The sequence below is a fragment of the Vombatus ursinus genome, unplaced genomic scaffold, assembly GCF_900497805.2.
Source record: "Vombatus ursinus unplaced genomic scaffold, bare-nosed wombat genome assembly UNPS02014781.1, whole genome shotgun sequence".
Classification (NCBI taxonomy): domain Eukaryota; kingdom Metazoa; phylum Chordata; class Mammalia; order Diprotodontia; family Vombatidae; genus Vombatus; species Vombatus ursinus.
The window spans coordinates 23,925,409-23,941,426 of record NW_020954559.1 but is presented as its reverse complement, the minus strand read 5'-3'; the positions used below and the strand labels follow the sequence as shown (position 1 = coordinate 23,941,426).

The 16,018-nt window shown below is 35.0% G+C and overlaps 1 protein-coding gene across 1 annotated transcript in view; it reads left to right on the top strand.

Annotated features, from left to right (window-relative positions):
* Window positions 1–12,181, top strand: part of LOC114046305 (sodium/hydrogen exchanger 2) — a 113,723-nt gene extending 101,542 nt beyond the window's left edge. Inside the window, exons 9-12 of the mRNA XM_027866606.1 lie at window positions 4,400–4,496; window positions 6,876–7,007; window positions 8,535–8,625; window positions 11,567–12,181. Of these exons, the coding sequence (XP_027722407.1) occupies window positions 4,400–4,496; window positions 6,876–7,007; window positions 8,535–8,625; window positions 11,567–11,934 (688 nt within the window). The 3' untranslated portion in view covers window positions 11,935–12,181. The remainder of the gene's footprint in view (window positions 1–4,399; window positions 4,497–6,875; window positions 7,008–8,534; window positions 8,626–11,566) is intronic.
* The last annotated feature ends 3,837 nt before the right edge of the window (window positions 12,182–16,018 follow it).

Here is a 16,018-nt window from a genome sequence, read left to right as displayed (position 1 = left end):
CTAACTGTGTGACCCTGGGCAAGTCACTTAACCCTGTTTGCCTCAGTTTCCTCATCTATAAAATGAGGTGGGGAAGGCAGTAGCAAACTACTCCAGTATCTTTGCCAAGAAAATCACAAAAGAAGTCAAAAGAGTCAGACACGACTAAAAAATGACTAAACACCACCACCACCAACTTCTGACTCAACAGCCACTGAACTACACTGCCTCCAGTTATAGCTCCTGTATGACAAATTGAGTTGATCCATTCCCCCAGCTCTTGTACTTTGGGGAATCTTTTATTTTGAGAAGAAACAGCTGAAACTATGCCAACTCAAGGGTCTGGTGGAAAGGAACTATGTTAATACAATTAAAGTGCAAGGTCAGCATGTAGGGGCTGGGGTTCCTTCTCATCCCTCACTTTGCCTTCTAGGCCACCAAGCCAGTTCTCCCTGCCTTGCACCCCTCTTCCACATACAGCCACAATCTTTTGCTATTTTCCCCACTGATCTTTGCCCTAACATCTACTTTAATCATAATTTACTTATATAAAATGTTAGTAAAAGGAGAGAAAGTAGGTATCTCTTCAGAGTATGAATTATTCTGGGATTCCACATTATCCCAAAGGTATCCATGGATATATGTTCTAAAGTATGGTGTCTTGCAAGATAGAGAATAAAAGGGCAATTAATAATCAGGCAGATTCATCAAAAGCTTTTTTTAGTTGTATTTATTTAATTTATTTATTATTTATTTTAATAATATTATTTAGTTTTATTATTACTATTTATTATTATCCCATGTATATAATATATTAAAGTTTACAAAATACTTTTCTTTTGTCAGCTTTCTAATTGGGTAGGTTGTGCAATCTTTATTATCCCCATTTTATTGGCAGGGTAAATAAAGCTTAGAGAAGTTAAACAAATGGACCAGGATTTTATAGCTAGTAAATGCAGGACCTGTAATTTGTATCCAGGCACGTACTCTGACTCTAATCAGCACTCAACAGAGTGCCTCTCTTGCTTTCTGACATCAGCCACCCTCTCCTTTGGTACTTCCCCTTCTCTCCTGGTTTTAGGAACACCACACATTCCTGGTTCTCTTTTAACAAACCATTATTAGCCCATTGGTAAAGTTTGCCTTCAAAAAAGTATACATTTACCAAATTTTATTTTTTTATTAGCAAAAAAACTACATACAAAACAAAACACTTACTATTCACATACTCTAACCAGATCATTTTGAAAGTCATTCCTCTTAGTAACAACTCTTTGCTTTTACCTTTTGGTGTACATTTTTGAGTTCATGTGCCTATTACGGCTTTTTTGAATGAAGTTAATATTATCACTTTCTTCATAGTATCATAATAATTTCTAATGGGAAATAATATTGGAGGTTTCTGCAACAGAATTATAGCTCTTACTTCTCTACTTGATTCTTCTTCTCTTCTCTTCTCCTCTCCTCTTTTCTTCTCCCTTCCTCTGACAACCCCCCCCCATCTCCATGGCTTCAGTTCTACATAGGTGACTCTCACATATCTCCCTACAGCTCTAACCTTTGCTCTAAAGGAGGTCTATATAACTGGATCTCAAAGCCCTACCAGCACCTCATACTCCATGTTTTCAAAGTGAAACCTAGTATCTTTCTTTCCAAATTGGTCTTTCTTCTGAGTTGAGTATTTCTGTCCGTGGCATCATCATTCACCTAGTCTCCCTTGTTCTAATCTTTGATAATCTTACTTTTCATTAACTCTCATATATTATATTAGCTACCGACGCCTTTTCTTTCTATCTTTGGGGATCTATTTGCTCCTCTCCAGTGTCACTGTCACCCCCCCCACCCCCACTGGCTTTCATTACCATAGTCCTAGTCCTACAAAGGCCTCCTCCTTGGCCTTCTTCACCATTTCACTTCTTCAGTACATCCTTCACATTATTGCCAGACTTACATTCCCTTTGTATAGATTTGATTATGTCACTTCTCTGCTCCAAAACTTTAGTTGTTTCCTGTTTTTTACTGGAGAATTCTGTTCGAACTCCTTTACAAGCATCCAAGGCCCTTTACAATTTGGCAGTACTCTATATTTATTCCCTTCCCTTCTGTTCCCTTTCTTTTCTTCTTTTAGAGAAAGAGTGAAACACTTGTAATTTCTCCCTGTTTGCCTCCCCAGACTACATTTGTATAATTTGGATTTACCTACATCAGATTTTCTAATATTTTTAGGAGAGAAAAGATAAAAATTACACTGGCTTATGCAATCTTTGGATATGTAGGAAGGGAAAATTCGGAAGAAAGTCAGTTCTCAGACTAAATGAGTTTTCCTTTCATCAACAGGGTCTTTGGATTCTTTTTTCCTTCATACTCTTGAAATATGCTTGCATTTCTCTGACAAGCACTTGGGCCTAGCAGTCATTTGTGTGTTTTGGGTCTCTTTGTTCTTTTCCATGTTGTAGGTCATTTTTTTCTTCTGCCATTTTACTGGCTACTGTTTTCCATGATTGCTTTCCCAAGTACTTCTTTCTCATTTTCTCACTTCTCAGCTAATTGTTTTAAGACCTCAGTTTTCTGAGACTTACATCTTTCTTCCGAAGCTTCAGAATGACTATATCATTCTATGACTAATGTCATCTTCGGGTGACACTAGTGTCATCTGAGTTTCTTCCAAGGAAAGATCTTTCTTCTTTTAAGGGGAGAGGAGAACTCTGGGACTGCTTCTCTTGCCCAGAGGCACACTTGTCTGGAGTTTTCACCTGGATATCAGAAGGCAAAATGCTGGATATGTAATCTAGTCAATTGACATGATGGGGAAAAGCTTACTTAGACTGAGCAATAATCTGTAGCACCCTATCTAAGTTTATCTCATCTTACTCACTTCTACTTACTTTATATTTCAACTAAACTGAATCTTATTTATCCCTTAAACATACCCTGTGCCTTTTCACAGCTATGCCTTTGCTCAGCCTGTGCCTACTCTCCTTAACCCCTTTTCCATTTGGCCTGTAGAATTCCTATTGATATTGTAAAGCCCAGTTTAAATGCCACTATGAAGTCTTCTTTAGTCAATCATGTGACCCTCTTGGCACATTTTTCAATATGTAAAATAAGGATGTTGGGTTACATGACCTTTATGGCTTCTTCCAGAGCTATAATTAAAAAGCAAAACAAAATAAAAGAAACAAACAAAAAAAAACCAAAGAGATAATATGTCAGATTAGGAAGAACACTTGACCAGGAGACCTGGTATTGAGTCCTGGCTCTGACATTTTGCTCTCTTTGTGACACTGGATAAGTCATATAATTTCTCTGGACCTCAGTTTCCTTATCTTTAAAATAAGAATAGTAATATTATAGCACCCTCCACACAGAGCTATTTTGATGAAGATACATTATTAAACTTTAATTTTTATACAAATTTGTTATCATTATTACCTACCCAGTCATTAATGACTTTTCTTTCCTTGGACCTCTTGTAAGTTTTATTCGTACCTCAATTATCTACTCTCTGTTCATTATTTTATGTTATATTATTTGCATATGCACTAGATTGTGAGCTCTACAAGGGCAGAAAAAATGATCTGTCTAAGCTTTGTATTTCGTCATGTACCAAGCACACCTTGGCACACACAAAAGGTGCTTAGTAAATGTTTGCTGAATTACAAACACCTTCTTCCTTGGATAATATTGCATGAACACTGACAAACTCTAACTCTTAAGCTTTCCTTATTCTGAGCTATGCAAAGCACTCATTACTCTTCTGTTATATCAATATTACCTTGAGCATGTTAAAATACAATTGAATATGTTACTATTTTTAAAATAGGGTTTTTTTTAAAAGATAATGACTCCTTGATGAGTTTTTGAGACACATTGCAATCTTTTGGGACAATATTACAGCCTATTTGATTGGATCTGGAAAAGACTCAAGTCTCATCAATCTTGCTTTTATAGGTTTTCTTATAGAGTGTAACCCATTCTTCTGAATCTGACCATCCTATTCATTTTGTATTGAGTTGGGTCCCTTTTTCAGGAGGTTATACCTATGGACTTTGTCTTCAAATTCTGTAGATATAACTAACTTGATTAGTACAACTACAGGATGGTTTAGAATATTTAGTTCAGTTTCTTCATTTTACCAGCGATGAGGCCAAGGTAAAGAGAATGATTTGTCCAGATTCACACAGTAAGTAAGAAGCAATAAGGGATTTAAACCCAAGTCTTCTGACTCCAAATCTAGTGCTTTTTCTAAACCCTTATAGCATTTTTGAATTTTTAATTAAATAGTTCTTGAAGTACTCTCTTTTCATAAGATTGGTTTTTTTTTTTTGCAGAAGATCACCATCACTTTGAAGATGAGAATCTATCATTCCAATATTTATCAAATGTTAAAAAAATTTTCTTTTTTTCCAAACCTTTACAGTGATTATCGTGAGGAAAAAATAAGAAAACTGACCCCTGGTGAAATGGATGAGATACGACAAATATTTTCAAGGAATCTGTACCAAATACGACCGCGTGTAAGAAGTTTTATATATTTACCAAAATATTTAGTATCTTTGAATGAAAAAAAAATCAGAGTAGTTGGGCTCTAACTGGATATCTGCCATCACCTCAAATTCAGCATGTTGTATGCTCAGTTCGTCAGTATTCCCCTCAGCCAGACTTCCCCTGAAACTTCTTTTTTTCTGTTATTGGTACCATGATTTTCTCATGCCTCCAGTCTCAGAACTTTGAAGTCCTATTTTACTTCTTTTCCTGTATATCTTATATTTATTCAGTCTCAAAGTTCCATCATTTCTCCCTTCAAAATAGTTCCCACATCCAATCCTTCTTCTGTGACTCCACTGCCCTATCCTGTCCTGGTTTGTTGGCAATTATGCTTTAAGTACTTTGATAGCTTCCTATCAGTCTCTCCATTTACCAGGATCACTTCTTAGCTATAATCTCTTGGGGAAGTAATTCACTCACTCTAAGCCTCAGTTTCCTCCTTTGTAAAAATGCAATTGCAATACTTACCATCACAGGATTGTTCCGAGGATCAATGTTTATGTGTGTATATGTATATGTATGTGTGCACACACACACACATATAACATGTACATATATGTATATGTGTGTGTATGTACATGTATATCTCACACTTCAAACCCTAAAATCAATTAACAAGTATTTATTAAGTGTATTCTATAATGAGGAAGAGGATGGTTAATAGTAGGCTGCCTTTTCTTCTCTGCCCAGAGCATACCCTAAAGACCACTGAACCGGTGCCCTGGCAACTTCCAAGTAAAATGGCTCAACTCTTCAGAAACTTGGTAGTTTTGTATAACATAGTAACCTTGTATGGGCTCATGGTCATTTCTGTACCCTTTTCTACAACATGACATTAGGCAAACCAAAGCACAACAGCAACCTGCTGTTCACCACCACCACTACCCACCCCCACGCCATTACACTGTCTTAGACATCAGTCTAGGACAAAATACAAATACAAAAGTGAGGCAGTCTGATGCATAAAATCATAAAGAATGATATAAATATCAGCTATACTTATTATTGCTGTTTTTACTTTTATTATTATCACCTCTAATGAGGCTATCGGATAAATATTTCTAAAATCCCATTTTCTTCTTGTCATACTGTTGTTAAAAATCTACAACGGTTGTCTATATGTAGTCTATAATTCCACTGCCTGACTTTTAAGGCACCCTTGCAATCTGTTCTACCATTATCAATGAATTCTATTTAACTCAAGTGACATTTATTTTTTCATTGGTTCTTACAATGTGAAAAATACATGCTAGGTATTAGGGATACAAGTATAAAAATAGCATAGTCTTTGATGTAAAAGAGCTTAAAAATCAGAAGAAAAAGAAAAGATATATACATGGAAAATCAATGAATAAACACTTATTAAGCACTTACTATGTGCCAGATACTATGCTAAAAAAAGGGGGGGGCAAAAGACAATCCTTGCTTAATAAGTGCATAGGAGCAGAGTGGTGTGAGCCCACCACACTTGTCATGTTCATTTATGCTTTGAGGCATCCTCATAGTGTTTCCTGTGGGATAGTATAAAGAATATTGTATTTGGAGTCAGAGAACTCAAGGTCAAATCCTGGCTCTTCGACCTGTGTTACTTAGGGCAAGTCAGTTAGGTTAGCCTTTCCTGGCTTCGGTTTCTTCAACTGTAAAATAAGGGACTAGATGCTCTCAAAGATCCCTCCCAACTCTAAATCAATGATCCTATTAAATCCTTTATATCTGAAGAAATGAAAATCATCAATAATTTTCATTCATTTTAGGAAACTCCTATCTTTATGTAGTTCTGACAGTTTTTAGTTATGGGCATTATACATACATTGAAAAATTGTTTTAAAGTCCCATTTTAGGACCCTTTTGGTTTTTTGATTCTGATTGGAGGTGGATATGATAGGAATTTCTTCTACAGAAGTTGACAATGGGCCCTGAAATAGCTGAGTAGGGAATTTAATCAAAAGACCATGGCACCCCCCTGTGGCTAAAGTGGTATAGGGTTTACTGTCTATCATATATTCAAAAATGCATTTGACTTCCTGGAAATAAAAATATTTTTCCTGCCCCAGCCCATATAACATATATTCTCCATTGTTTTCATAAGATAAGCAGACTGGTTTTTAACTCAATCAGTTTCTCTTTTCCTTTGCAAAAGTAATTGGTTCATCAAAAAGAAGACCAAGTTATAGAAAAATTAACAGTATGAATATACATGGATATTATAAATGTTCTTTGTTTCATTGAGACTTCAAATACCCAATTGACTTTAAAAACCAAAGATATATGTGATATAATTTTAACTTTTTTTCAGGCCTGATCAATCAGTGTTTTTGTTAAAGATCCCCAATTTGTTTACCTTTCAGACTCTGTCTTATAATAGACACAACCTGACCACAGATACAAGAGAAAGGCAAGCCAAAGAGATTCTGATCCGACGTCGGCATAGCTTGAGAGAAAGCATAAGGAAAGACAACAGCTTGAACTGGGAAAGACGGGTAACTTAACTTGTGTCTTTCAAGCTAATCCTGAAACCATCTGAGCCCAGAACTTCAAAGAAACCTTGGCTGGCAGTGACAGAGAAACAAACTCCCATTGTATATCATCAACTTTGCTAGTTCATGAGCATAAAAAGACTTGGGCAACTTTTACCTTTAGTTTTTCAATGTATTTCTGATAAGGAAAGCCTCTTTAAAATTAAGGGAATTATTTAATTATCATTTTATGTGATTGTTTATAATGTTCTTTGTGAAGCTAGACAGTAGAGAGGTTATGAACATAATCTTTTTTTTAATTGAGAAAAATTTCTTTCCTAACATGACTAATATGGAAATGTTTTACATGATTGCACACATATATATATATATAACCTGTATCGAATTGTTTACCCTCTTAGAGAGGGGTGAGGTGAGGGAGGGAGGGAGAAAATTTGGAACTCAAATTTTTTTGAAATGAATATTAAAATTAATCTTTATAGGTAATTTGAAAAAATAAATACTATTTAAAAATTAAATAGAATGGAAGCAACATATGCAAATAGGAACCAGTAAAATATATATTCAAGGTTTAATGACAGGAAAGAAATACATAAAAAATAAAAAAAGTGTAGCTGTATTCATATTAGATACATATGAGAAATTCATTTGAAGTTAAAAGTATAGTCTAATGGATCTAGTCAAAATAAATACATGCTGGAATTCTGAAACAGCTACTAAAAATTTAAAAGATACTAATAATTCTCATATTTGCAATATAAATTATTTTGCTACAGTAATGCTGTGATGGTGGGCAACTCCCTAAGACTTATAAGTTGCAGAAGAGTTGTTGATCGGCATTAGTAGAGGGAATTTCCTTACTGGGAAATACTAACAATGATGAAATCATAGGTCCAAAACAAAACAAAACAACAATAACAAAAACATTATTCCATCACTCTCATGAAACCATCAAAACTGAGCTTTTATAGAACTAACACATGATTTCTTTTTTTTAAACTTTTCTTCTAGTTGTACACACTTTTTTTAAACATTCATTTTTAAATTTTGAGTTCCAATTTCTCTCCCTCCCTTCTATCCCTCTGCCACCTGCTGAGAAGGTAAGCAATATGATACCTATTGTACATTTTATATGCATTCTTAAAAATAATAGAAAATTGTATTTGTGATTTATGTGAACCAAGTGCTTCAATTGCTTTTCTTTAAGAAAATGCAGAGCATTCATTCTTTAATCAAACATGCTCACAGATTCAAACATGTACAGACACAATTTTTTTTCTGATTGTCTCATGATTTCACAACTTTGTTTTAGTGCTAATCTCCATTCTATCTTGGGCAATGGTCAAATATTTCAAATACAAGTTATTCTTGGAATATTAAAGAAACATGATTTTAGGCTTAAGAACTATACTTTGAATTTTGAACACTAATTCAGCTTTTGGAGTGGAATTATAAACTGTTAATCCCTGAAAAACGCAATTATATACAAAATAAGGTGAGGTTTTAATGTTTTTTTTTATATATATACAGGCATCTACTTCAACATCCCGGTATTTGTCACTACCTAAGAACACTAAACTTCCAGACATGTTAAAAAGAAGACATAATGTGTCTAATGCAGGTAATGAACATGTATAGAAATTAATTCAATTACCATTGCCATTAAGAGAGAAACAGCCAAAATTGTCCTTTTTCATTAAGGTTTACAGGATCGTGGAATTCTTGAACTGGAAGGGACATCAGTGGCCATTTAATTTATCCCATACCTGAAAAAAAAAAAAGTTCTATCCTCTTTAGTTTGATTCACCAGGAATTTATTAAGCTCCTACTTTGTGTGAAGCATTGTAGATGCTGGAGATATAGAAAAAATATTAAATAATCTCTGCCCTCAAGGTCTTACATTCTACTGGGAGAGATACATCTGTACCCAGATAAAGAAATCCAAATATATACAAATATACGTAAAGTAAATTCATGGGTCAGGGAGACCTCATATCCAGGAACATCAAGACCATCTCCCAACTCCTTGTCTTTACACAGTTTGCCTCTATACTTTCAGTATTCTCATTCCCTAGTTGTCTTTAAGGCTTGGGGTTCTAGAAAATAACTAATTGGTCATCCAAACTTCAAAGGCTTCCCAAAAGAAGGAACCCCACTATCTCCAGAGGCATTCATTTCCATTTTTAGATAGCTCTAAAAAGTTTGTTTTTTCTTCTTACATCAAGCCTAAATTAGTCTACCTATTGGTTCATAAGTCAAACATTTCATAAATCCACAATCATTGCCATTTATTAATAATGTGATTATCACCATACAGTCTCCAAATTATTAACTAAGTTATTCTCCACAAAGATCCCATTAATAAGATGGTAGAAAATACTATTATCTTTTAGTTAATGAAAAGATGATGAATGTGGAAAATTTGCAAAACTGTAAATATTTATCATTTTAACAGTTATTCTGAAAAACCAATATAGTTTTTTTGTTGCTGTTGTTGTTGGTTTTTTTTGGCAAGGCAATGGGGTTAAGTGACTTGCCCAGGGTCACGCAGCAAGTGTTATGTGTCTAAGGCCGGATTTGAACTCAGGTCCTCCTGAATCCAGGTTGGTGCTCTATCCACTGCGCCACCTAGCTGCCCCTAAAACCAATATAGTTTTAAGGAAGCCAACAGTGTATCTTACAACCTGGGGTATTTGTTCAATCTGAACGAATAGGTTTCTCTACACTTTGTAGACTGATGATATTTCAAGTAGACACAGCTCACCCAAAGACATCCCGTCCCACTCCAAAGAGAAGTGGGACAGGATTCCTGTGCTATTGAGAAGTGGAGAGGGATAGTAACCTACTTCTTTTGTTTATCTGAAGACTGGAAAGACTAAGAAAAATGATCAAAGAGAGAAATCCAGATTATAGGAATCAGGAAAATAATAATAGTCAACATTTATATAGTATTTTGAGGTTATGCATATATTATCTCATTTGATCCTTACAATAACCCTGTGAGGTAGGTGATATGCTCATTTTAAAGATATTTTCCCTCTCTTGATTATTTCCAGTTTATATTGTATGTATCTTATTTGTACATAGCTGTTTGCATGTTTTCTTCCTCATTAGACTGTGAGCTCCTTAAAAGAAGGGATTTTTTTTTTTTGGCTTTTTTTTTTTTATTCTCAACCCTTAATATAGTGTCTGGTGCATATTGGCATATTTTGAATGATGAGGAAACTGAATTGCCTGAGGTCATACAGCTAACAAGCACCTGAAGCAGGAGAACTCAGGTCTTCCAGATTCCAAATATAGTAAATTATCCTCTATGCCACCATCCAGGAAAATGGACAAATCAACACTACGAAAGTTTGTGACCAGACACTGAGATATCGAGGCCACCATCTAGTGGTTGTTTGGAACTTCACAGCCTGTCTTTGTATTCCCCAAAGAATTCTCCCCATACTTTCAGGTTGAGAAAAATTGATTACATCTTCCTATTAATTTTGCAAACAAAAATATCATGAGATATGTTATTCCCTGCAGAAATCTTGACTCACAGCTATGGATGGTGACTTGCTATCCCTATAGCAATTGTATTTCTAATTCAATTTTGTCCACATTTTTTCACCATTGTTCGTGATCAGCCTATTGGCACTTGGTATTCCATCTCCCAAGATGCCCCAAAATCAAATTCTGAGATCCGTTTTATTGCTGGTTAGTTTGTGTGTATACACAAATATGTATGTGTGTATATACATACATATATATATATACACACATATACGCATGTGTATTTTTTTCTATATATACACAAACTACCCAGCAATAAAGCTGGTATCAGAATTTGAGTTTAGGGCTTCTTGGGAGACAGAACACAAATACATTTGTACATACATATACGTGCACATACACACATACATGCACACACAGATATATACATGTATATATCTATACATGTGTGTCTGTATAGGTATATATGCATATATACATATGCAAACATGTGCCTAAACAGATATATGCACACACATGTATATATAGCTATATACATGCATGAATGCATATATGTATATACAGATGCACATATTTGCACATATGCAGTTATGCATGTGTATGCATGTATGTGTATACATATACATACATAGATACATGTGTATGTGTGTGTCTCCTGAGAGTTGGAATACCTATTTGGCATGTAAAGGAGAGCAGATAAAACCATATGAATTTAAGAAGGTCGAGTAGACTAGGTGGTGCAGCAGACTGAAACAGGAAAATCTGAATTCAAATCCTGCTCCAAACTCTGACTAGCTCTGTGACCCTGGACAAGTCACGTAAACTCTCTTAGCTTCAATTTCCTCATATGCAAAATATGGATAATAATAGAACCTATAGGTTCTTCTGAGGGTCAAATAAGATCATATATATAAAGCACTTTGCAAACCTTAAAGTGCTATGTAAATGCTAGCTATTGGGAATGTCCAGGTATCAGTAAGAATCTTGTCCTGTGGTATGCTAATCAAGTTCGCTGAGTGTCTTCCACCCAAGTCTGACTTTCCCTTCCTTTGCTCTCATGATAGATGGCAATAGCAGTGACTCTGATCCAGATACTGGGACCACAGTGCTAAATTTGCAACCAAGGGCAAGGCGTTTTTTGATGGACCAGCATCAGAAGGCCCAGCAGCAATACCACATGGAATGGAGAAATGAAGCACATGGAGATGCCAGCAGAGGGCAGCCCTCCATCACCTCAGCTTCCCCCAGCTCAGCAGTCCAAGCACAGACACCAGGTGTGCTGAGGCAGCCTTTGCTCTCCAAAGCCAAATTTGGCACTGTGAGAGAAAAAGGTTTGCCTGAAGGCAAAAGACCAGTGCCTCCCCGCAGGCTAGTCAGGCGGGCCTCAGAGCCTGGAAACCAGAAACACAGATATGGAAGTGATAACCCTTAGTGGAAACAGCCAAAACAGGACTGTGGTACCTGGCCTAACACATCTGGAGCTTATTATCCTGAAATCTGACAGAACAATTGAATCCATTTTAAACTCACTACGGATCTAAATATTATCTGTGGGAGGCAGTGCCAAGCCATCGATTTAATGGGATGAAATGAAAAGCCCAGCAGGAGGAAAACAAACAAAACAAAGAAAGAAAAAACATAAAGCATCTTTTATGATTAGCTTCTAGCAATTGCATTCTTTCCAGGCTTGAAAAAATAAAAGTGTGCCTTTAATGGTTCTGGAATTGAATAACAGAACTAAAATATTTTTAGCAAACACCATTGATGGTGAAAATGCATATATCTATGCCTCATTCAGGCTTTTATTTATTAAATTTTCTTTTCATCTAAAACCCATGTCTAAATGAATAGTACCCCCAATTAAAAAAATATATAAAACATTTTTCTTGAAAAAGAAAGCAGAACAATATGGGGCTGTTTGTGAAGGATGACAAGTCTATCAACAGAGGTTGGGGGAGTTTCCTGTACTGCAATGTGGCAACAAAGAGTATTTTTCAGAACAGAGTGTTCAACTACAGCATTCACGTCTCTATGGACAAAGTGACCTGACTATCATCAAGTGGCCTTAGGCCTGTGTGACCCCACCTCCACATATTAATGAGGAGCAACAATTTTTCAATCTGTTTGTCTCTATTTTGTGTTTGGCTGTGATGTGAAAAGTGAATCTCCACTTCTTGTTTACCTGGTGCAAACGGACTTACTGGGCAGTGTAGGCGAGAATTGGCACATGGTGGTTTGCAGACTTAGCTGACTATGAAGTTCCATCCACACCATTTGTAAGCAGTGTGGGGGCGATAGGGCATCTCAGAGTTCCATGTGTTTACATTGTATCGGTTGATAACTTATACTGTGCAATATTAGGGAGGATGCAGGCAGTCCTGGATCCATATCCACCCATTCTTCAGGTAGAATTTCCCGTTTTCGGGACTTTAGGACAATGAATCCAGGTCATTAGCTTCAAGTTGAGAAGGATAACAGAATATTATATTATATATTATAATATTATATTATATATTATGCTCCAGAATTTTACAACAATGAGAGAATTCTCATTGTTATTTGTAGAGTTTTACCCAGGAGATATTTTCATGTGAGAATTTAAAATAATCTGCTTTAAAAAAACAAAAACAAAAACTACTAGCTTAGAGATGGCTACATAGAAAGCAAATGCAATTATAACTCAACGTTTTTCCATCTAAATTGAACCCTAGATATATGAGTAATCTAAGGTATAGCATAAATTTAAGAATCTGTGAAATTTAAGTATATCAAATTGCTATTTGATTCATTATCCTCAGTAACATAACTTTTTATGTTTTGGCCTTCCCTTTTTTTGCTAAATAACCTTTTAAAACTTGATTGGTACTAAGATTTAGATTAATTATGTGCCCATATAAGATTGAAATTTGACAGAGGCTCCCCAAATTTTATATAGGTAAAAACTTAAAAGGGCTACAAAGACCTGACTTGTATTAATTAAGATATGAAAATGGGTATGGTTTAATCGAGTAATTAGAAGGTTCAAGCAAAGATTTTCATCTTTAATTTGATTCTGGAAGCCTCTTCATTGTTTCTCATGCCCTAGAACCTGAACCCCTGGAAGGAACATGGTTGGGTATAGGACTGGAGGCAGTATGACCAACCCAGAACAAACATGTCTGTCAGGACCACACTTTGTTTTCAGAACCTCTAGAGATGCCTAATAGATACTCAGGTTATGTGAGAAAAAACAAAAAAACAAAAAACAGTTTTTAAACCACTTTGATTTTGGGCTTAGTGCCAAAAACAAAAACCAAAAAAAAACCTACCAAAAACCAACATGAAAAAAAATTCCACCAAAACTTTAAACATATAATAGATATTTATAGATTTTTTGGTAAAAAGAAAAAATAGAGGTGGTTTATAGATTTTTGATGAAGGCATATAATTGAGTTTAAAAGATTTGTGATATATTTTTAACAAAGCCAAGAGTAAGTTATGGTTTTCAGATTAGTATAGATGAAGTCATAATTTAAAATGTGTAGAAAATGAAGAAGAAAGGGAAACTGACCCTTACTACTTTCCCAAGTTTTTTGACTTTACAATTTTCATTTAAGATTACAAGGAGGGAACAGGGAAATCTTTTTATAACTCATTTGTTACTTCTTAAGGAAGTAGACAAAATTCAACTTTCACTTAAGATTATTCACATTATAAACGTGCATGTCATTTGTAAATTTATTTTTACAAAGAAAGGACAAGTGTCAGGTGTTTTAATCCGTAATTTGAAAAAACATCAGTGCCTTGCACAAAGTAAATGTCTGTTTAATTGAATTGAATTAATATAAATGGTTACTTTTTCCCCCTTTGAAACAAAGCAAGTAAGAGATAGTTATCTAAGCTTGCCTCTATTTTTTTCCCCTATCATCAGGTATTATGATAGCAATTGTCTTTGGTGATCATATGGGAATTCTAGGTAATGTCGAAGGCAAAGAGTATACAAGTCTTACTAGAACACCCACCTTTAAACAATTATTATTATAACAGAATATCTGTATAACGAAATGATTGCCAAACCTTAGCTAATGGCTCGCTTATTTCAAGCATTATTTTACAACAAAATTTTAGTACAACAACAACAACGACAATTTGACTGTTCTTTGGAGGTTGTTGTAACAGAAGTTAACTTGTATTACATACAGGCCTTTCTTCTCAAATCATGCAGAGGGCTCATTCTGAGGCATTTCTTTTTTTTTTTGAACTGAAAACAGGTATAAATTAGGTTTTTGTTCTTTTGGAACGATTCATTCAAAGATGTCACGTTGAGACGACTTTCTTTAGATCTTGCAGATTTGTGTATTTTGTATTGGTCAGCCTTTGGTAATTGCAGCAGTCTACCTAGCTGTCTGGCATGACTTTTTTTTTTAGCTTAGATTATGCTTTGTAGTGAGATTGGACAATAGTAAATAGTACCTGGGTGAGGGTGGGGGGATTGTTAATTTATATTTTAAAAATCTTGAATTAAAATGTATAGAATCATGTTAATTTATTAAATACTTAAGCACATTTTGCATTTGTTGCACTATCCAAGTTATGTTTATATTAAAATTAGCATTTCAATATCAAATGTAAAAATCGCAATGTTTTTGTTGATTGGAAGATTTAGTTTGTCTATTTTCTGTAAGGGGTGATTAAAGAGTTTGCTTTATTCAATAAGTGGAAATGCAAGTTGACATTGTCAGCCAAGGTTTGGATGAAACTAGCATGACCTCTGTCTATCACTGTAGGCAAGAATGAATCACAGATCACACCAGATTTCCTATCCTGTTGGATCTTTTTTGTTTGTTTGTTTTATTCTTATAACATGTTGTTGGGTTTTTTTTTCTTTTTCTCTTCCAACTCCTTTTTTCTGTTTTTATTCTTTGTTTCATTACCAAGGAAACCTGGATATTCACTGTGATGTTAAATAGTTCACTTTGCTTAGTATTGAACCTTAGTTTCTAAATTACTTTAGACTTTGTCTGCAATATATCTGGGCAATTTATTCATTCAAACGGATTATTTAACGTTATGGAACTAAACATCCATAAGGTTTATTGAATTTGTTAATTAGTTGTTTGATATCATTCATTTTTCTTCTTTCACTCCTAGGAGTTTTTTTTTAATCACAAGAATTCTGTTTTACATAACTATGTATATACAACAAATTATATACAACATTCTTATTTTGATGGTGAGTGAATGGAATGTTCAGGTTACCAGATTGTTACCATACTTATCTGAAAGTAAGTATGGCATAGTGGATAGAGAGTGGAATCCAGCCTTAGGCTAGGTTCAAGTCCTTGCCTCTGACATATACTGGTGATATGACCACTTAAACCCTCTTTGGCCTAGGAAACTCTCTAAGACTATAAATAGAAATTGGTAATGTGCATTTTTGGACAACTAGGTGACTCAGTGGATGGAGTGCTGGGCCTGAAGTCAGGAACAGTCATCTTTGTGAGCTCTAATCTGGCCTCAGACACTAGCTATGTAAC